The sequence below is a fragment of the Neopelma chrysocephalum genome, unplaced genomic scaffold, assembly GCF_003984885.1.
Source record: "Neopelma chrysocephalum unplaced genomic scaffold, ASM398488v2 Primary Assembly neopelma1_96821, whole genome shotgun sequence".
Lineage (NCBI taxonomy): Eukaryota > Metazoa > Chordata > Aves > Passeriformes > Pipridae > Neopelma > Neopelma chrysocephalum.
Window position 1 is genome coordinate 1,117,942 of NW_020925465.1, and position 21,196 is coordinate 1,139,137.

The window sequence follows — 21,196 nt, forward strand, 5'->3', positions numbered from 1 at the left end:
TGTCCTCATACCCTTTTATGGAATTTCCCGCTCTGATACCCTTTTATGGAATTCCCCTCTCTGAGGGAAGGACTGAGCATCCTCATGCCCTTTTATGGAATTCCCCGCTTTGAGGGAGGGACTGAGCACTCCCACCTGAGCTGGTGAATATATGAACTGGGAATTTTCAGAACCTTTCCACCACTCGTGGGATCCAGAGGAAGACTGCAGCTCACTGCTCTCAACCAGACTGAGACCACCACCGTCAACTGAACTGCAATCACCACTTTCTGACCAGACTGCAGCAGCTCTCCCACCAGCAGTTGAGTTCATTTCCCCTGCTGGTTAACTTTTAAACCAGCACATGTAGTCAGGCAGTCAGCCTTGGCCATCTCAAACTCCAGTGTTCAGGGAAAAACCCTAACATAATGTATTTGCTTGTTAGTACAGGAAAAGGGCTGTTCAATCTTCACCAGCATTTGGCTTCCTACCTGAGAAGTTTACCCCCCTCCCAGGTCCAAACAGAGGTATCCAAATGCTCTGCAGAATTGATTTAAGATCTAGTCTTCACTCAGCTCACAACGGATGCTTCTGACAAATTTTAAAGCATAGGTTAAGTTTATTTCCACTGATTCATGTCAGAGCTACTTTTCTCACCTGCTTAATCTGTCTGGCTTGCCCTCCTGCCTTTCAGTTCACAAAAAGGTTCTCTTGCCCCTTAAATGGGACCATTCTACATATCCAGTATGCTTCCTTTCTTGGTACTGTCTCTTGAAAACATTTCTCAAGAAGCCCATTTTCCCACAGAGTGCAGATTCCTGCAACCCACTGTTTTATCACAAGTCTTTTCATCTTAAGGCTTTCATCTCGAGAAAAATTCATCAGGTTGCATGTGTAGTTTTCTGTTCAGGGTATGTGAACTTTCACTTAGCTGCCTTCAACTCCAGATAGAGTCCTGCTATTACAGGGGTGAGGCAAGTGGGCAGAAAAGAAAGGAATATCAAAAGATAAGGGGTTAGAACAACTCAGAAGTTGTTCTAGTAGAAAGTTTTCTAGTACGAAAAATTCTTATGATTTACTGTATTCTTAACAGAAAGGGAAGCCAGAAATCACAGACTGTGGTCTCAGATTTGGCAGAACTCCGAATTAATCTAAGTTAAGTGGAATGGAGAAGGGAGGAGCACGGTATTTCCTAGGCACAATGCTATACAGTTTCTAATAAAATGCTCTTCATACTTTATATCCCCTTGCTTCAGAAACTTCCTACTAATGAGAACCTGAAAATGCTAACCTGCTTGGATCCCCATAATTATGCCCCTTTCTTTGCTACACTTAAATATGCTGTGCAGTAGTACATCATGAAACATGGAGTGGAGTGCTTTGGTTTAGCACTTCACTTTTTTTACATGATTTTCCACTACTTGCTCAGTGATGGTTTCATCTTCTTCGATACTTTTTTTAACCTTCTGGCCCACCAGATCAAAGATGGATTCTGGGGGAAATCCCTTCGGCTCTCCCACCTTCACGGTCAGCATGTCGAGTGTCAGGACGGCACCTTCAGGAATTGCCACTTTCGCCACAACAGACTTTCCCAGCTACAGGGGAGGGGTGGGGAAAAAAAGTTTTAAGTCAAACACATTGCTAGGCTTAGTATACGAAAAAAGGATAAAAAATATTCTGCGGTTATTTGGGAACAGGTTGTGCCCTCTGCATTGCTTATTCCAAATGAAAGCTGAGTTAGCCATGGAAACCTTCACTGTAATTGGGCTGCCGGGAACATCCAGATCCTTTCTGAAACTGTATGGTGGCTTACTGGAATGTTCCGAAATCACAATGGAGGGAATCTGATTAGAAGGACTGGTATTTTAGCTTAATGTAAAAGCAGCTCATATACAGTCATAGAGACATATTATTCCCTTTACTGTTACTGAGTACTTGGCACAGGAGAGGCCGCTCTTGAATACTGCGTCCAGTTTTGGGCCCCTCACTACAAGAAGGACATTGAAGTGTTGGATTTGAGTCCACAGAAGGGCAACGAAGCTGGTGAAGTGTCTAAAGAACAGGTTTATGAAGAGCTGGGGAGCTGGGGTTGTTCAGTCTGGAGAAAAGGAGGCTCAGGGGGACCTTACTGCTCTCTACAACTGCCTGAAGGGCAGGTTGTAGCCAGCTGGGGGTGAGTCTCTTCTATGAGGCAACTAGAGATAGGACAAGAGGAAATGGCCTCAAGCTGTGCCAGGGGATGTTTAGATTGGATATTAGGAAAAATTCCTTCACCAAAAGGATTATCAAGCACTGAAACAGTCCAGAACAGGGAAGTGGTTGAGTCAACATCCCTGGAGTTATTTAAAACATATGTGGCACTTAGGAACATGATTTAGTGGTGGACTTGGCAGTGTTAGGTTAGCAGTTGGACTCGATGATCTTAACTGTCTTTTCCAGCCTAAATGATTCCATATTTCTACTCAACTTAGTTAACTACTGGACGATAAACACAGAACTCCATTATACTCAAAACTGCCAACGTAACGCAGTGAGAAATTTTTTGAGTGCAGAGGCAGAAACACTACTGCAATAAACAAACAGCAAGCTATTTTTCTGAATATAGATTATAAGCTATAGGTCTAAATGAGCTGCAGGTTTACATGAATCAAAAGCAAAAGTTACCTTTTCATTGCAAGCCATTTCACAGGGCAAGAGTTGTTTGATTGGAGAACCCATTGCTTTTTCCACAGTACGGATGGCTTTCACCAACTCCACCAGTTCATCTGGCTCCAGAGATGCCTGGTGGTCGCTTCCTTTCCATGTTTTGTCAAGGGTCACGTGGCGTTCCACTACTTTAGCACCCATAGCAACAGCTGCCACTGAAATGGCTATGCCAGTTTCATGTCCCGAATAGCCGATGGGGATATCAGGAAAAGCTGACTGATACGCCTTGAATCACAACAGAGATGGTCTTAATTACCAAGGTAGCAATTTCAAAGACAAAGCAAATTTAACAGTGATAACTGCAATAAAAACCCAAGGGCAATTATTGTGCCACAAAACAAGCAGTTGGTTATGCTGAGAATACATTTTTTTACATTCAACAAGTCACACTGCATTACCAATTGCCACGTTCCGAATTTCACTAACATTATCAATACTAACACGAAAAAGGAGGTATGTTCTTTTCTACAACTTAATGTTTTTCCTTTTAATTCAGTTCTACTATTCCAGGTCTTCAAAGCCTACATTACTGTAACTAACAGTAATAGAGTAACATTCTATTTTCACACAAGAACCCAGTGGACTGGTAAAACTTAACCTATATGCAAAGCAGATTTCTTCAACTCTGTGTTTCAATTTTGAAGCAATCTTTTAATCCATACATAGGGGACAGTCACCCAATCCTAAAGGCAATTAAATGCAGCAATGTTGCAATAACATACTACATGTGCATAAATCTAAGCTGGTGCTTAAACACTGGCCAATTTCGGAAAACTTTCTTACATCATTATTAGGCATATCCAAGTAATATTTCCAGTGAAGGGAACTGTACCAGGGTCTAATCCATTTTCTTCTCTACTCTGATACTCACATGAAGCTTTTTGACCAGAAGTTGCTGGTCTAGCTCCCTATTTAGAGTTATGTTCTCACTTCCATGCACTTTCTTAACGGTACATAATTTTTCTTTGCACTATAAAGCACAGGGTTAACCTGTTAACCAAATGTCATATTTTCCTCTGTTGAGCTGTGAATACTCCAGTAATATCCTTTATCATATTCCTCAAAGATGAGTTTTGATAAAAAAAGGATCTTTTGGGTGTTTTTAGTTCAACGCTTGCATGAATTAGAGGAACACGATACATCTTCTAACTTCTCAGAAGCAAATTCCAGCATGCCAAAGATCTGGAAGTGCAACTCAGCAGAAGTGCACAGCCCTTCTCTGCCACCCTACGCACGGGTTACTCACTGACCGATATAACACGGAGATTGACATCCTCTGGCTGAAGTGGGTAAGCACTGGTGCACTGCAGGAAGCAGAAGTTTGGATTGATGGGCTTCACAATCTGATAAACCTGATGCATTGTGTTCATGGACTGCATGCCGCTGGAAATCACCATTGGGCGACCTAGCCATTAGAAGATAACACAAAAATTTTGCCGTAGGCCTGCAAGAAAGCTACACAAGATTAAGTTAAGCTCTAGTAGTGAATTAATCCAGTAAAACTAGAAAAGAATGCTGGGTGAACCTTTTTTTCCCCAAGCCTGAGGTTGAGTTTCTTCTAAAGAAACTTCAGATTTTTTCCCAAAAATCAACTGGATGAAAGATCTAATAACTGATGTACTGAGACACAGTGATGTTTACCAAGATGGCTCAAAGAAAATGCTTACCCTTCTTTGCAGTCTTTTCCAAATATGGAAAATTATTTGTATCTCCTGATCCTACTTTGAAAAATGGAACATCCAGCTCATGAAGAAATTCCACAGCCATCTACAAGGAAAAGAAGTCACTGCATTTTAACACACCAGCTGGATCAAAGGATAAAGAACCACTGTGCCAGGAAATAACCCTTCAGAATAGCAAAACCAAGGCTGAGTTAAATAGGTAGATATTATAGTTATCTCCCCACAATACACTGCTCCTGAAGTAACATTTGCTGTCCTGAGGATATTGGTTTCTGCTTTCCCTCCAGGTGAAAGTATAATTATGGTGCCTTCTTTCATACTTGTACTATTTCTCTACAGGTTTTTGACTGGGATCACGGTTGGAAGGCAGCCTCTTTGGTCTCCCAGCCACAGCTGGTCAGCCAGCTGTAGGAACTGCTGCTTAGTACAGGAGAGTTCCACTGCTCCTCTAACATAAGGATGAACTTGTGGGCCACAGCATTCTTGCTTTTTTTTTTTTTTTTTAGCACTACCAGAGAGAGCAACTACCTGCAGATGAGAGCTTGCCCTTTGAAGGAATGCGTTACAGGCACGCAGGCAGTCTTCCAGCCACACACTTCCTGCAGGTCAGAAATATTAAACCACAGAGAGTTTAAAACTACAGGTAGTTTTCCTGAATGGATCTGCCACACTGAAAAATTGTACCGGGTAAATCTGGGCACTTCCTTGGTTACAAGCTGGTCACCAAGGAAGGCCTAGGCCAAACTACCACAGCATATTAAATAAGCACCTGAAAAAAAGAAGCACCCAAAAAGGGAAATACAAAATGGGCTTGCTTCTAGGAGAGATACTAGAAAATAAAATATGCCAAAGAAAAGGCTATCAAGCAGTTTACTCAACTGCTAATTATACTCTTCTTTTGCCTAAAAATAAGTGTGCTATTTTGAAGACAATTCAGGAATTACTGGAGGCTCCCTGAAAACTGGTTTTTACATCAGTAAGGGCCTTTTAAAAATTAGTATTGTCAAGGAAGAAAATTCTAATTGCAAACCTATTAAAGGCAAGAGATATTTAAATCCTCCATTTCACCTCCAGGGAAAACAATTAAGTAGTCACCTTTGTTCCCCATCAATCACCCACAAACACTTTTAATTTCTTCAGCTCTTTCCTTGTTGCAGTTAAATTTACTCAGTGCCAGAGAAAGAGTGCTAATGTCCAGAGGAGAAACTCATCTTATTTGGTCTAATTTTTCTATCATCAGTATGATGGAGATGCAATTTCTTGTACCTAGGATGTATAACATCTCTTTAATATAGTTTATTCATTAAAATGTATTGTGCATAAAGACAATGAATACATTATATTAAACCCCCACAGATCTAATCTCAGGAGATGGCACAAAATGAAATATAACAGAATAGACCTCATATCTAAAGCCACTCTTCATTAGGTAAATATCTCTTGAAAATTGGCAGCTTTTCTGTAGGAGATTCAAGGATCAGGAAGTAATTTCAAGCAAAAGGAATGACATTAAAGGGAGTGGTTCAATGAGATCCTGTTTTGTCTCCAGTACACACTGGAACAGAATAGATAAAGAAGTTATTCATAGCCTTTGTATTTACTTCACACATCAGTTCATTGATTTCCTCATATAGTTAACACACAATTTAACCTCTTTGACATAGCTGGAGTTCCAGAGATTATGTTAAATTTAAAGAAGTTAACATATTCTTGAGGATTTATGATGTCAATTTATGCAATGTTTTCCTTAAGTTCCAAACCCATGTCTTGCAGAAATGCCACCAGAAATCTTAAGAGATGTGTAATGTAATTACTGTTCAAACAAGAGGGCACAAACATGTATCAGTTCTGTTAATTAGCTGATAAGGTCACACACAATGGAGCACAGCAAAGAGAAAGAGGGATCCCAGAGGCAGAAAGTGATCTTAGCTGCTGCATATGAAAGGTGTTCTGTATTGCACTATAGCCTTTAAAACCCAGAGGTTTTAACATCCAAGAAGGAGTGTGGGTTTTTTCTTCCCCTGCAAAGGCATATGGGTCTTTAAGATCCCAGATACAGAAGTCCAAGAATCCTGGGTTCAATTACTCCTTTGTTAAAGGAGTACATGGTTTTCAGCAGGTCTTCTACACATGAAGACGTGACAAACAAAACATGGCACCACTCTCTCTTCACAGATCTATTTCTGAATCCATGGCACTGAGCTTTTGCCATACACACAAAACATCTTTTTGTCTATCACGCATCTGAAGTAGTTCCTTATGATATTTGGTGCTTGTACCACCTCAGAAGAGGCACAGCAACTCAAGGAATTTGGTCAATAGCACAGTAAGTTGATAGCAGCAGTAAGAATGGCCAGAGGACTAGAAAAGACAGCATAAAAAGGCTGAAGGAATTGAAATTGCCTAGACCAGAGATTACAAGAGAGAAGAGGTGCAATAATTATTGCGTTCAATTATCAGAGAGGAGCTACAAGTATGAACTTTTACGTCAGATAAGGCAGGACAAAAAATTATGAGGAAGGAGATAACCCTAACACATTAGGAATTCTCTCTGATGGTAAGAGAGTGAGGCACTGAACAGATGACCTTAAAATATTAAGTAAATCACACCCTTATCCCATCCTGGATGAGGCTACTTGCAGGAAGCCACGGACATTGATCTGCCATATGCAGAGTGGCTAGCATACTTCTGCTAGGGTCTCTTTCAGTTTGCTTTTCTGTGTTTTCTAGGCCACAAAGAAAAGTAAAGCAATCTGTAATCTTTGATCTACACTGAAGTTCAACTGTTACCTGATCTTTCCAGTTTACACATTTCAAATTTGTGTTGCATTTCTTAATACTGTAACTAACACTATTCTGAGACGAGCAACACGCCCAGCTGGAAGTATTCACATCTTAAGGGGGAACAGCAGCAGATGAGCTTCATGCAGTTGACAAGCTCAAGGTGGAGTTGACTGTTCAAGAGCTCACTGGCAAAAATCAGTAAATGCTTCAGAGTAACAGGGCAAGGTGGGGCCCTCTCAATGAGATTAATAAAAAAAAAGGGGTATAAACATTTCTGCTGCTTAGAAACACCAACAGGGTCCTAGTAAACAGCAAAGAGGGGGAAAAGAAGTGGGAAATTTGGATTAGGTTAAGAAAGGAATCTGGTTTAAATACAGAAGGAAGTTTGAAATTCTTGGAGCCACCATACCAGACAACACTGGAGAGCTATCAGATCACACTGACTTGATCTAAACTCTTAAAGCCTTGATTGTTTATGAAGTTCAAACTGAGACCTTGTCTCTGATATTATTTACTGTGTATAAACAGTAGTAGCAGTGCACACAGCAAGTCTTCCAAAGTGTTCAGCCATCTACTCAATCATACAGGTGAACTGGCAAATTACTCTAGTCCTCTCATGTAGAAATTCATCATCCACATATTCTTTTTATGCAAGAATTATCACACCTAACAATACCCAACAGACAGAACAACCAGACTCCCACTGTCATTCCAGTATGGCTTACATACCTCATCCATGCCAGAAGCTGTGAAGAAAATGCCAATCTCCTCTGCATACTTCTTTAGCTCTCTGTATTGGTCATGGCTAAACTCCAAGTGGCGCTTGTGCTCCCCATAGGTCTTTCCCCAGGAGTGTTTAGAGGTGTAGGGCCTTTCTAAGGCTTTCTTGTTGAATTTGTACTCCAGTTCACTCTTCTGGAACTTAGCACAGTCTGCTCCACATTCCTGCAAAAGAAGCTGGTGCACACTGAGTGGAAGTGCAAGAAAAACTGCACTCATCCTGAGTGTGAACTCAAGAACTCAGCAACTAATGTGCTCACTTGCTGTGGAGTTTTCACAGTATCATCACAGCAATCACAGAAATCGTAATGAACACAGAGTGACTGAGGACCTGCAGACATATAAACCCTTTTACTTCAATACTTAGTAGAGCAGCAGTCTAGAGGGACATCATACTAAACCTACAAAACTGCAGAGCCTCTTGCTATGAATGCCACTTATTTGAGGAGCTGATTTCTGTGGTGTTTTTTTTCCAAGCTCAGCTGTCACTTTATAATTTTACATTAAAACAAGACACAGGATTCTGTGGAACAAGGAATCTGAATGTGAAATTCACAGAATCATCAATGTTGAAAGAGACCTTCAAGATCATCTGGGCCAACCATCCACCCAGCACTGTAACCCTTGAATCAGCCAGTGCGAGATCCAGATGCCTCGTGAACACCTCCTGGGATAATAATCCATTGGAAGTGACACAGAGTAAAGACATATCCTCATTACACTACTTTGCACTTACACCACAGTTACAGCTCTGAGCTGTTCTTCAGTGATGTACCGTTTTCTATCTAACAGGTATAACATCGAATTTCAAAGCAGCCTGGCTGTCTTCCTGGCTGGCACAAGCATTACCTGAAAAAAACCCTAATGCAACCAGGTCAAACTGGAGGTTCATCAGAAATGGTTCAGCAGCTGCCCGATTCTTCCCAAATTCCCTCACACCACAGCTGCAGGGCTGTGCTGTCACACAGAATCACAGAATCAATTAGGTTGGAAAAGACCTGAGATCACTGAGTCCAACCTGTGGCCAAACACCAACATGTCAACAAGACCATGGCACTGAGTGTCATGTCCAGCCTTTCCTTAAACAGTCCAGCCTGTCGTTAAAGGCCTCCAGGGACGGTGACTCCACCACCTCCCTGGGCAGCCCGTTCCAGTGTCTAATCACTCTTCTATGAAGAGTTTCTTCCTATGCCCAATCTAAACCTCCCCTGGCACAGCTTGACGCTCTGTCCTCTCATCCTGTCGCTGGCTGCCTAGGAGAAGAGGCCGACCCCCACCTGGCCACAGCCTCCTTTCAGGTAGCTGTAGGGAGCGACACAACTCCCCTTTAAAAGACTCCTTTTCTCCAGGCTAAACCACTCAGCTCCCTCAGCCGCTCCTCACAGGACACGCGCTCCAGACCCTTCCCCAAAGTCGAGCGCAAGGGTCTCGCTGCAGACACTTTGCTTCAGGAATGAGCTTGCTCCAGCAAGTCACCCCGCTCCTCCCGAGCGGCACCACCGCGCGAAGGAGAAGCCGCTCCCCGCGGGCGCGTCCCCCGGCAGCGCCCCGGGGCCCGCGCTCGCTCGCTCGCTCGCCTCCCCGCGCGCACCTTGGCCATGCGGATCATGCGCTTGGCGATCTCCAGGTCGCCCTGGTGGTTCTGCCCGATCTCGGCGATGATGAAGCACGGCTGGTCGCCGCCGACGCGCCGCCCGGGGCACAGCTCGATCTCCCTCGGCATTGTGACACGCCGACACTGCGACTCGCGAGACGGCACCACCTCCTCCGCCCGCCCGCCCGCGACTGCGCCGGTGCTCCCCCACCCGCGGCGACACCCTCCCAGCCGCGGCCAATCAGCGCCACCGGAGGCGTGGCCGCCTTTCCCATTGGCCAGTGCCTGGCAGGAGGCGGGCGGCAGGGGGCGCCGTGGCGCCGCGGCGGGGCCGGGGCCATGAGGAGGGGCGGGGCCGGGGGGGCGGGGCCGAGGCAGAGCCCGGGGCTGGGCTGGGCGGGGCAACCAGCCCCGCCCTTATCCGGGCTAGTGTCCATCTCCGTGTCCGGGCCAGTGGCCGTGGCCGTGGCCGTTCCCAGGGCTCGCCGCAGATCCCGTGGTCCCGGAGCGCCTGCGGCGGGGGGCACCGCCACACTCGCCGAAGGAGCGCTTTGGGTGCGGGCAGAACGCCATTTCCCAGGAAACACAAACTAGCTGGGAGCCGCACCTAAGAGACCGTGAAGATGCGTTGATACAGAGAGGATCTACAAGAAGGACTCAGAATTATAGTCACAGAATCGTCAAGATCGGGAGAGACCTTTTAGCTCATCCAGTCCAGCACTGCCACTGTGACCCCTAAACCACATCCGCCAGATCTGCCACATCCGGACGCCTCTTGAACACCTCCAGGGGTGGTGACTCCACCTCCCTGGGCAGCCTATTCCAATGTCTGACCACCCTGACAGGGAAAAATTTTTTCTAATATCTAATCAGAATCTCCCCTGTCCCAGGTTACAGTAATTTCCTCTGTTCCTCTCACTGCAGGTGTGGTAGAAGAAACTGGTCTCCACCTCGCTACAATCTCCTTTTGAGGTAGTTGTAGGGATTTGGTTCAGACAAAACTTTCAATGATACACTGAAATAAATGGGAAAGTGGGTAGTGGCTACTTGACAGGCTGCTGAAGAGCTCCAAGTCTAGGTGTTGGTGTAATAGACTTGATCAAAAAACCCCCAGAAATTAAGAATTAATATTCTGTATATGATGAAGATATGTAGAGAATAGAAATAGAAAACAGAAATAGAAATAGCTTCTATTTCCCCTAGCAGCTGCCAGCTGTGTTTGGTAAGGAGCTCAAATTAATGGTTAGACAATCAAAATCATTGAAGACAGGAAAGTCCCTACAGTCATTTCTGTTGACCGTAGCCAGCAATCTCTGATATGACCACAGAACACACAGAGATAGATAATACTGTGCTCCTAGAATGGAAAGGAGACCATGCCAGGGGATTTCAGGTGATCGAAGTGAGGTTAAATTTGGAAATGAGATGGAGAATATCAGGAAGGACTCCAGATACTGGTGATATAAAACATAGGACTGCAGCTGTTTCAACAGTTCTGCTGCTGGAAGTCCCAATATTATGGGAAAAAAAACCCCAAACCACAAGCCAATAAACAAAACAAACAACAAACGCACTCCTACTTTCAGGAAGTGGGGAAGGTGAGAAATTTACATTTTTTGTACATATTTTGGAAAGGTTTGTATTTCTGAACAGAGGATGTTCTGCGTTTTTACAGTTAGGGTGCTCTTGCTTGCTTTCTCCATTTCTTGCTTTCAAGTGATAGCAGTGTATTAATTTTGTAAGAAAACTTACTATGCCAGAGGAAATTGAACAGCAACACTTCAATAGCTTGTTTTTTTAAATCTAGATTTCTCATTGTAAAACTAGAGAAGCATATAACAGATTTATTTGCATCCATCCTGCACAAACACAAAAATACATCAGAAATATCATGAGAAGCCATCAGGGCTATAGTAAGCAAAGGGAATACAAAATGTATGGAGATGGAAAAAAAGGGACATAATTTTCTCCTTAACGATACCTTAATGGGCAAGAGGAGAAACATTAATTTAGCAGAGTTATATCTGTTGGTCAAATAAGCCAGGGTAAGGTTTGCTACTTCCAAGGACCTGATTATGTGTATCATAGCCTTGTATTTTGGTACTTTTAAAAAACCAGCACCTTCAGGGGGTTAGCCCCTTTTCTCAGCACTCCTGAATCCACACCTCAGCTAGGCAAGGTGGAGGAGCTGGAGAATCTGACAGACATGCAGACACACTTCTGATATTTTGGGCCTGTCTGTGAGGTTTTTAGTGGAATTGAAAATCAGTTATTTCAATTGTTATGATTTTGAGGTACACGTCTTTTTTTGTTTGTTTCTTTCTTGGTTGTTTTTTTTTTTTGTTTTATTTTTTGTTTTGTTTTGTTTGTTTGTTTGTTTGGGTTTTTTGGTTTTGGTGGTTGTTGTTGTTGGAGGGGGGAGAAGCTGAAATGAGTCTCAAGGCCTTATCTACACACAATATTAGCACCACATACTGTCCTTTGCACAACTGCAGTTGCAGTAGTGTAGTAAGGCTTTATGCTGGTATTGGCTGTTTCCTAAGGAGAACTGCATTTTTCTGAGAGACTGCAGTGACTGCTTGAACACAACCAACAGACTCTCAACTGTGTAGTACTATATGAGAGACAGCATAAAAAATTGCCTCAATTTCAGATCAGAAAAGGCTTTGATGAATGGCATACCATGATGTGTCAGTGCTGAAGTGACACACAGAATGGATGCTGTCTTTTACCAAGCACTGAATTTTGTAAATTATGGTGAGAAGAGGACACTGTATAAATATAGGTTTTTTGCTTTGTCTGATTAAGTATTATAGGCAATATAAAATGTGTGTATACATGTAAACCCAACCAGTTCTCTAAAAAAAGGTCCATTTGGAGGCTGTCTCATAGACAGGAAAGTTTCATGACAGAACTCTTACTAATCATTTCACCAGGTCATTTACATTGACTACAGTCACAGGTGGATACAAATGCAGGCATAGTTTATTTAGGGGTAGTGAATGATAGTTACTGAAAGAGATCTGAATAAAATATAATCCCTACAGAAATGGCTGCATTTTGTGTAATGGCTAATACATACTTTATAGTTTCATGAAAATTTTCCAGAGAGAGAATAAAAAGTTGGAACTATGTTGCAGGAGTTACTAATATACCCCACAATGGGCCATAACAGTAGAATTTAAGGAATTACATAGGGTTGAAAGCCACACCATAGTCTGTTGAATTTTAAGGTTATAAGAATTAACTAACCTTTTATTTAAAAACCTCACACTATTATTGGCCATGTAAAACGATTTGTGAGTGTAACCTTAATACATCATGCATATAAGTGCTGAGAATAATTATAAGGAAGTTTCCCCCAAAAGCTAGCTGATTGAAAGAGCAGTTCATTAAGTAAGTGTTTCTTACTTGTAATATTTTAAGCAGGTCTCTAGTGTGCTACCTCTCACTCAATTTTAGTTTACAGTCTAATACACTACCATGTGATAATTTCTCCAACTAAACTACATGGCTTGAGGCTCAAAGTCCCAGCTTGTTCCTTGAAGTTCTTTAGGTGCTTTAGGTTTTTCCTGCACAAATGCTTACCTCCAGCTCCACAGAATAGACACACCCTTTTTTCCTGGGGCAAGTTCCTTGTTCAACCGCCAGGTAAAGAAGCAGGGAAAAAAAATGCCTCCAGAACACAAATAATTAACTTCTGGAATAAATTTACAAGGGCAGAATACCATTTTGCCTTTCATAGTCTAAAAATGACAGAAGATTGAGCCCCTGTGCTTTTCTTTATCCTGTATTAAAGCAGTAGTAGTGGAGGTAAGAGGATATGCAACTATATATATATACTTCTAATGTAAAGTACAAAAGTGAGAAACAAATAGTATTAGTACAGAAACTGTGCAACAGTGAGAGAACTATTCCAACCCAGCAGTTTTATACTACCTAACACTTTCTTGTGGGGGTCTGGCCACACCAATTCCAACACTATATTCTGTGAAACTGTATATTCCTGTGTGATGTCTAAAATCCTGGTTCTGTTGGAGGTTTGTCTTTTATTTCAGTGGAAGACTAACACTGAGGATTTTATGGATGTATTTATGCACAAAAATAAGAAGCATACATAGAATGCAATAGAATACTTCCAGTTGGAAGGGACCAACAACTATTATCTAGTGCAATTGCTCAATCATTTCAGGGCTGATCAGTGTGATAGTTGTCACACTTACAGTTATCACACTAACCAAACTGAATTTACATGCTTTATTCAGAAATTACAAAGCTTGAGACAACAAGTTCATGTAGTTTATGTACTCAGACACAGACTTTTATACAGTCCTGAAGCTTGACTGGCATGACAAAAGACATTTGAAGAGTCATAATCCTTGAAGCAGATAATGTGCTTGAAGCTTTGACACAGCTTGTAGGAAGAGAATTCCATGATGACCCAGTGATGGCGACCATTTGTCAGCAGGAATTCCTTTCAAATATCAAGATCTAGTCCATTTTAAAAATATTTGAGTTTCTCAGTGGATTTTAAGTATTTGGTCTCCTTTCCCTGGACTATATACTCTGCAACGCTGGTGGGTGTTATCTTCCTGTGGCCACACAATTCATTTGGCTCATTCTGTTGTTTGACTGCTTCCTTATCCTCTTTGTTATGTCTAGAGCAGTGTTCTCAGCATTTAAGGTTATAACTCTTCAAGAACCAGGAGCTGACTGCCACTGAGATGTTTATAGTCTTGTGGTTTCAGTTTTCAGCCTGTATACACATTTTCAAGGTCTCTGGTGTTATGTCACACTTAAACTCCACATCATAACAAAAGGCACCTGGTACCAAGCTTCAGTTTGCACTGTAAATTCACTCAAGCTAATAAAAAACCCAACAGCTTACCAATTCTTGTGGCCTTGCAATGGTAGAATTAGGTTTCTTACTAGCAATGACAGTATAATTTTTATTGGGCCACCCAGACAAGGGTGACAAGGCAGTATACCTCCTTGTGGTGACAGCAAGGATCTGTTTTCTGCAGATTTTCTCTATTTCAGCACAGCTTCTGAATTTTAGTTTTCACCCAATTCTGACAAGCCAAGATGACCAGTATGCTTCCCTTTCGCTCTGTGCAACTTTCTCTTGCAACTTTGAAAGAAGCCTGTGTGTTATGAATGAGTCTAGATGTGCTAATGGTTCAGTAAATTGCACCAATGGATCAATTTATCCTGTAACGAGATCTTGTAGAGTTTAAGCTACTGTTTAAATGACTTCCATAGGAAGAAGTGGGAGACTGAGATTGGATAAAATATTTGGAAGGGGTGGCTGGGACGATGTGAGTGAGACAACTATTACTGATAACCAAGGACTAAGTGTTGCAGAGGCGGGAAGGGATTCAGAAGGGAAAGGATATGAGGAGAAACCAGGGAATAGTGACAGAATAAGGAGTGACCCTGGCTGATACTGGGTCAGTGGATTGGTGAGAACGGGGTGAAGCCCAAAATCTGAGGAGACCAAGAAGCTGGACTGAAATTTGGGGGATCGGGGAACTTGAAGGAGACTGGTTTCAGAAGAAATGCTGCTGGAAATAGCAGCTGAGGGGACTGAATCACAAAACTCAAAGATTCTTTCCCTAGTGCCGTGAGTAATATGACATAAATGGGACTAGAAATAAGAAGTCTGCATGAGAAAAAGGCAGGAGAAAGACTGTAAAGGATACAGAACAGATGATGTTAAACATAATCTTTCTTCCTAAAATATTACATGCGAAGGACTTTGATCCATTAGAACATATTCAAAATTGGTAAAGATTTAGAAATTAGTCAGATGCCTACCATCAGCATATTTTTCCCCTTTTCAGTCTCCCTTCTTCTCTCTCCTCTCTTTCAGGCATTTCCTGTGCTGAAGGAACAGAGATCTCTATGTTCCAACAGTCTGTGTATCACAGGGATGCACTGCTTTGATTTGACATGATATGGGCTATGACACAAAGCACGTGTTTAGGGCTATAAAGCCCTCAGATGATAAGGGCTGCTAGTTTTAAGATTGTTTTTCAGTCATCATTTTTGCCTCTTTTACCATACTTAGTGAACAATCACTAAAATATTCCCCTTAAGAGCAATTTTGCCCCAGACTGTACCAAATGTAGTGGAGGCGACTCTCCTAGTCTGTATATTCTGGGTTTTAGAAGACAGCAGGGAGACAGTGACTAAGCTTCAGGGAAGAGAAAAGCTGGTCCCTAAATTGACTCAGTTCTGATTCACTGTTTTTGCCACCAAGTTGCTGGATGATACTGGGCTAATCACTAAAACAAGCTGTTCACATCCAATTGCCAAATCGAATTCTTACAGCTGGCTTATTAAAGGCAGTATTAGTTAGTTTATAGATTTGTTGAATTCTTGCAGCTACAAATGACTAGGAGAAGTGTGCTGAAGTAACACAAGAGTTACAGAAAATACCTAGTCTTTGGCATCTCTGAACTGGGAATAAAAAACCACCATCCACTCCAATCTGGTTGTATTTCAGTTCTACTCTGTTGGGGCAGAGGAGAGAGGAGGGTACACTCTGTAAAGTGTGAGAGGGAGGAATAATTCCCTCTCACCTTTTTGAGAGGTATGTAAATATAAGTGTAAATGTAAAAGTAAATTATTATTTTGAAAAGCCTCCACACTCTCGTAAAAGGCACAAGGGAGAGCCATAGGGCAGAAAACAATACATCTGTTGTCAGAGTAACAGTTGAAAAGTTTGTGGTGCAGAAAACCTGTGATACACAAGCCAGTGAGAATAAACAGAATACTTGGTGTCAGGGTCCATGTTCCCAGCAGTCCCATGTCAGCTCAGCTGGGGTCTGTCAGTCCTGCCTCAGTGGTGCTGTAGGAGCACCAGTCTCAGCTCAGCCTCCTGGCCTGCCTGGCTGACATCGCAGCCTGAGCCACCTCATTACTACAGTCTGTGGGCTGAGGTTATAGTCAAACCCATTCCCAGCTGCTTTGTAGATGTTAGTCCCAAGTTCTCAACAATTTGCTTTCATTCCCATTGTGAGAGGCGTATCTTGAATCTGGATCTGATTTCTTTTCTCCAACAGATCAGAGTCTAGATATGCTGGTGCAAGTGAATAGGTTTTCAACACTTGTGAGTATGGTGATAGGAGCAAAGAGAACTCCTGACTTTGACTGGGAAAATAAGCATTCCCATGGATGCTTTGATCACCAAGGAGAAAAAAAAAAGTCAAGTTAATTTATATTGTGACAAGGCAGTTGAATAGATGCTTGCTGTGTGTTCAGAATACACCTTCCATATTGAATCCAATCATGCAATTGTTGTTGTCTTTTCCACTGGAAGATGTCCTGAATGTGTACATCTCCAAAGAAATATTTTAGATTTCAACTTGCAGAAAAAGAAGAGAATAAATTAATGAGCATGGTAGTGACATTACCAAATTCCTGCACTTTAGATTAGTTGCATCTGGTGTGCTCAGTTGGAGACCACAAGGAGGTCTGCCCTGTATGAAGGCATTGTTTATGCAGATGAAAAATGACCTTAGGAATATTCTCTCAGTCCAAATACTTTCTGACTACAGCAGAAAGGAGGGAAATGGGAAAATTCTTGCAGATCCTTCAGAAGTTCTTGACTATCCAGTTTTCCATGTAGTCAAACAACCTTTTAAAATTCTTCTAAAAGTTACGATTAAATTTGAAAGGTAAAACAAAAAATCCCTCTCAATAAAGAATGGCTTTTCACTTGTACCAAAGACTTCTTCACTTGACTTCCTGTTATAGGTTTGAAAAGAGATGTTGGAATGCTTTTTATTCCCAATATCAATTACTGGGTAGTGTGCACTGGGTAGGGTACACCCCCCCCCTGCTGTTTTTTCTGCGGTGGGGGGAGCCTGGGAAGGTGGGGAGGAGCAGGGTCGCATGTAGAGGGGCACGGAGTGGGAGAGGGTTCTTTTTAAAACTGGCCGAACCCACACATCAGAGCCTTTTATTTGTGGGACTTCCTGCCTGTCGCTGGACGCTCTGATATGTACAAAAACCTGATGGGAGAAAACGAAGAAGAGAAAGACAGGCTCTTTTCAGTAGTGCCCAGTGATAGGACAGCAGCCAGTGGACAGAAATTTAAAAACGAATAAAAAATTAATCTAAGCACAAGAAAACATTTATTTATTTTTTTGCTGTGAGGGTGCTCAAAACCAGACTGGAGACAGTACTGGGATTCCTGTGTTTTCTGACTCAGCTTGAACAAGTAGGCTGGACTAAGCAGCCAAAGCAGTGATTCACCTGTCACTGTTAAGGGCTTATTCCTTATAAAAACCTTCTATACTGTGTTCTGTTCCCTGGGTTCTTCAGCCCCACTCTATCCATTCAAAAGGTTCCCAAGACTTTACCTTCATGATATTGCTTATCCTGTTATTCATGTGGATGCCTCAGAGCTTTTTTTTGATTTTTAAACTTTTATAGATTTTAGAAGTAGATGTGTGGTGAATGTAGATTTTAATGTAGCTGTATTATATCCCTTACCCTGTAGCATAAGGTTTACAGATACCCAAAACTATTATCCCATTTCATATCAATCCCTCTAAAATTCCATTAGCATGTTTAGTCTTCTTTTCAAGGTAGAATTGTAGAAAAACACCCTAATACCTGGACCAGAAGATATCACATAGACACAGCAACCTTCAAGCACAGAACTTTGGAGGAACTCCAACAACTGTGTGTGCTGCAAAGAAGATGAAGATGAGGAAGAAGGGGTCCCAAACTCCCCCAGACCCAATTCCTGACAGGGCGTGTCGGGAGGTAGAACGGGGCAGAACTGGGGTGGACAAATCTGGGATTGGATGGATCTTATAAAATCATAGAACCACTGTCTAGAGGAGTGTGCATGGTACATACTCCCTGGGCCTTAGGCCTGAGATTAAAGGACCTGCTCTCGTTATATTATCTTATACACTAAATTGGCCTGGAGTCTTTTTTCTCCGCGGTCTTTTAGGCAACAATATTATTTCAAGTATCTTGGCCCCATATTTGCAAACCTCCCTCTTTATGCTACTCTTGTCATATTACTTCCTACTGTTCTCCTCTGACAGTCTGTCCCTCTGCTCTGTTGATCTTTGTGCAGCTCCATGCTTCCCTTAGGCATGGAACAATCTCTGTCCTTTGCTTACTCAGATTCTGCTTGAATACCATGCACGCTGTGATGATTAGAGACACAGCTGTTACAGCAGCAAGAAGTAGCACCACAGCATCACATGTTTATTGGCTGTAGGTACATTTCTTATTTTATCTACTACTGGATGTTCTTTGGAAAGCAGCTGCACCGCACCTCTTATCTTGGAATGTTTGTGTTTAACATTGTGGACGCTACTCCCATTGTCTCCTCATTACTCCATCTAATTAAATTCTCATGGCAGCAAATCAGCATGATAAATTGAAAGCACTGTGGCTTGCTGTGGTACTGGAGGTCTTGTAGCAGAACATGTTTGTCAATATGCATATGAAGTAAGGGTGAGATGCTTCAAGCCCTCTTGCCTAGCTGGTGACTCAGTGCACTCAAGGAGCTTCCCTCGGGAAACAACTACCTTCCTTCTGGGGATGAGAACTACATAGATTTAAAGGTTGGCTTCTCTTGGGTGTTGTAACAATAAGCTCATGGCTCCAGTTTGATTGTCTGTACAGGTGAATTGCTCTTTGCTCTTCCAAGGTAGGCAGAGTGGGCAGCTGGCTTATTTAAGCTGCTAATGTCAATATGAGTTATAGACCCTGGCTTGGCTTTAATTCCAGCCCCATCAAAACAAGGTGAACAGCTGCAGCATGAGCCTGTAGTGCAGATGGCCTTGAGCTGAAGGACAGTGAAGTGTGAGCATGTTTTCTTCATGGGCTTTAGTCTTCATAAACCCATTTAGTAGAACTGTTAACTGTAGCTTTATGTGCCCAAGTCACTGTATGTGCAGTGATCTCTCCAAATCTGCTTTGAGGGAGCTTCCAGACTGATGTGAAGTGGTGTGCATGGTAGCTGCTGTGGAGCAGAGAGGTGCTGTTAGATTTATGTGCCTCTCAAAGCAGTTCTTTCTGGCTGCTGTACCTTGCAAAGGAGTAGCAATCTGATGAAGTAGCAACCATCTTTCAGATATAGGAGTAGTTATAAAATACTAGGTTCTCATAACTGAAAAGCTAAGAGTTTTTCCTAACTTCTGCCTACAGCATGAAAGTCCCTACCCATCAGCAGGTTGAGGGAACAACTTAATTGACTTCAATGGGACCTGAACCAGATCTTAGTCATTAAGTGCTCTCACATTCTACTTGCCATTGACTGTGGGCTCTTGTGCAATGAGGTCCTAGACAGAGAGATTTCCTGAGATATGATTCATGTCCAGATGTCAGTTGTGCAATGCCTTTCTTATCTGCATACTTACAGACTGTAAGGACTTGCATTTAAATTTTCTGCTCTGGAATCATCTGCTCTACTAATTATTTATTATTTATTATTTATTATGTTGGATCAAGGGTTGGACTTGATGATCTCGGAGGTCTTTTCCAACCCAGTTGATTCTATGATTCTATGATTTCTTAATTTCTTAAATGGAAAACATACTGAGAGTCAATAAAAATCCCACTACTCTTACAATGACTTCCTTAATGTTTGAAGTGCAGAACTGTAAACCCACGTTTTCATAAATGCTCAAAAATGTCTTTTAAAACTACATCTAAAACAGATCTCAGTACATACAGAAATTGCAATTATATGTCATTCTCTTTCAAAGAATGGAGAGAAACGGAACGATCCTGAAACTCTTTTGTAGTCTGACTGCCATTTCATATTTCCATGAAGGTTTATTCCTTTAATATTTCTGTAGTAAAGTCTTCTCCTCAGTGTGACCCATCAACAAACCAAGGATGAATTGCAAAGGGTATAGTACTCTTATGTTCTGTACTGATCTCTAAGCAGTAACACCTGCTTTTAGAAAAGGTAGTATCTTGACTTCTTTTGCAGGCTAAGAAAGCAGCAAAATAATAATAGCTTTGTCAGTGCAAAAGCACTTCATGGTGCATCTGAATTATAGGTAACAGAGAAATTTTCGAATTAATCATCAAAACAGATCTAACAACTCACTGTATTCTTCTTTGCATCTAAGGCAAATAACATTCAGTTACTCGTTCTGGTGGAACACAGATAACAATTTTCTTGGGCCATTTGAAAAATTGCAATTCTGCTTATATTTCGTAGGCCTTAATCCCTATTCTGCAATATAAAGACAAGCAAGTAACCGGATTTGCTTTTCATTTTAAATCACAATGTTCTATTTGTGTTTGTGGCATTTAGTCATCAGAAATCCCCCCGAGGTTTTAGAGGTGGTGGAAAAGCAAAAGAGGAAGTGGCTAGACTGTCGTCCAAAATTCACTATTCACAGTTAAAGGGAAGCAGTGTGATATTCTCTTTTTGTTTACACATAAGGAGAAAAGAGTGATGAAAATGCACAGGGGAGTGTGCATTAGGGGAACTTATGGGACAAAGTCAGCAAGTTTCTGTGAGAGCATGGCATGCACTTCATGATGGTATTTCATTTTTATGGTCTCCTATTGTGAGTTATAGGCCTGCTTACTGCTGTTATTTTTAATTCTTTAGTTTTCTTGTGGCAGCTGGAGATTATTTAAAATAAATGACCTTGCTGTGTTTCTCCTAGGAGACAAA

The 21,196-nt window shown here is 42.0% G+C and overlaps 1 protein-coding gene across 1 annotated transcript; it reads right to left on the bottom strand.

Annotated features, from left to right (window-relative positions):
• Window positions 1-578: 578 nt before the first annotated feature.
• NANS (N-acetylneuraminate synthase) lies at window positions 579-9,721 on the bottom strand. Its single transcript, XM_027709684.1, has 6 exons — window positions 9,523-9,721; window positions 7,881-8,096; window positions 4,353-4,452; window positions 3,936-4,090; window positions 2,644-2,910; window positions 579-1,574 (listed from the first exon to the last, which is right to left on the bottom strand). The coding sequence occupies exons 1-6, from the start codon at window positions 9,652-9,654 to the stop codon at window positions 1,365-1,367; spliced, it is 1,080 nt and encodes a 359-aa protein (XP_027565485.1). The 5' UTR covers window positions 9,655-9,721; the 3' UTR covers window positions 579-1,364.
• Window positions 9,722-21,196: the final 11,475 nt, after the last annotated feature.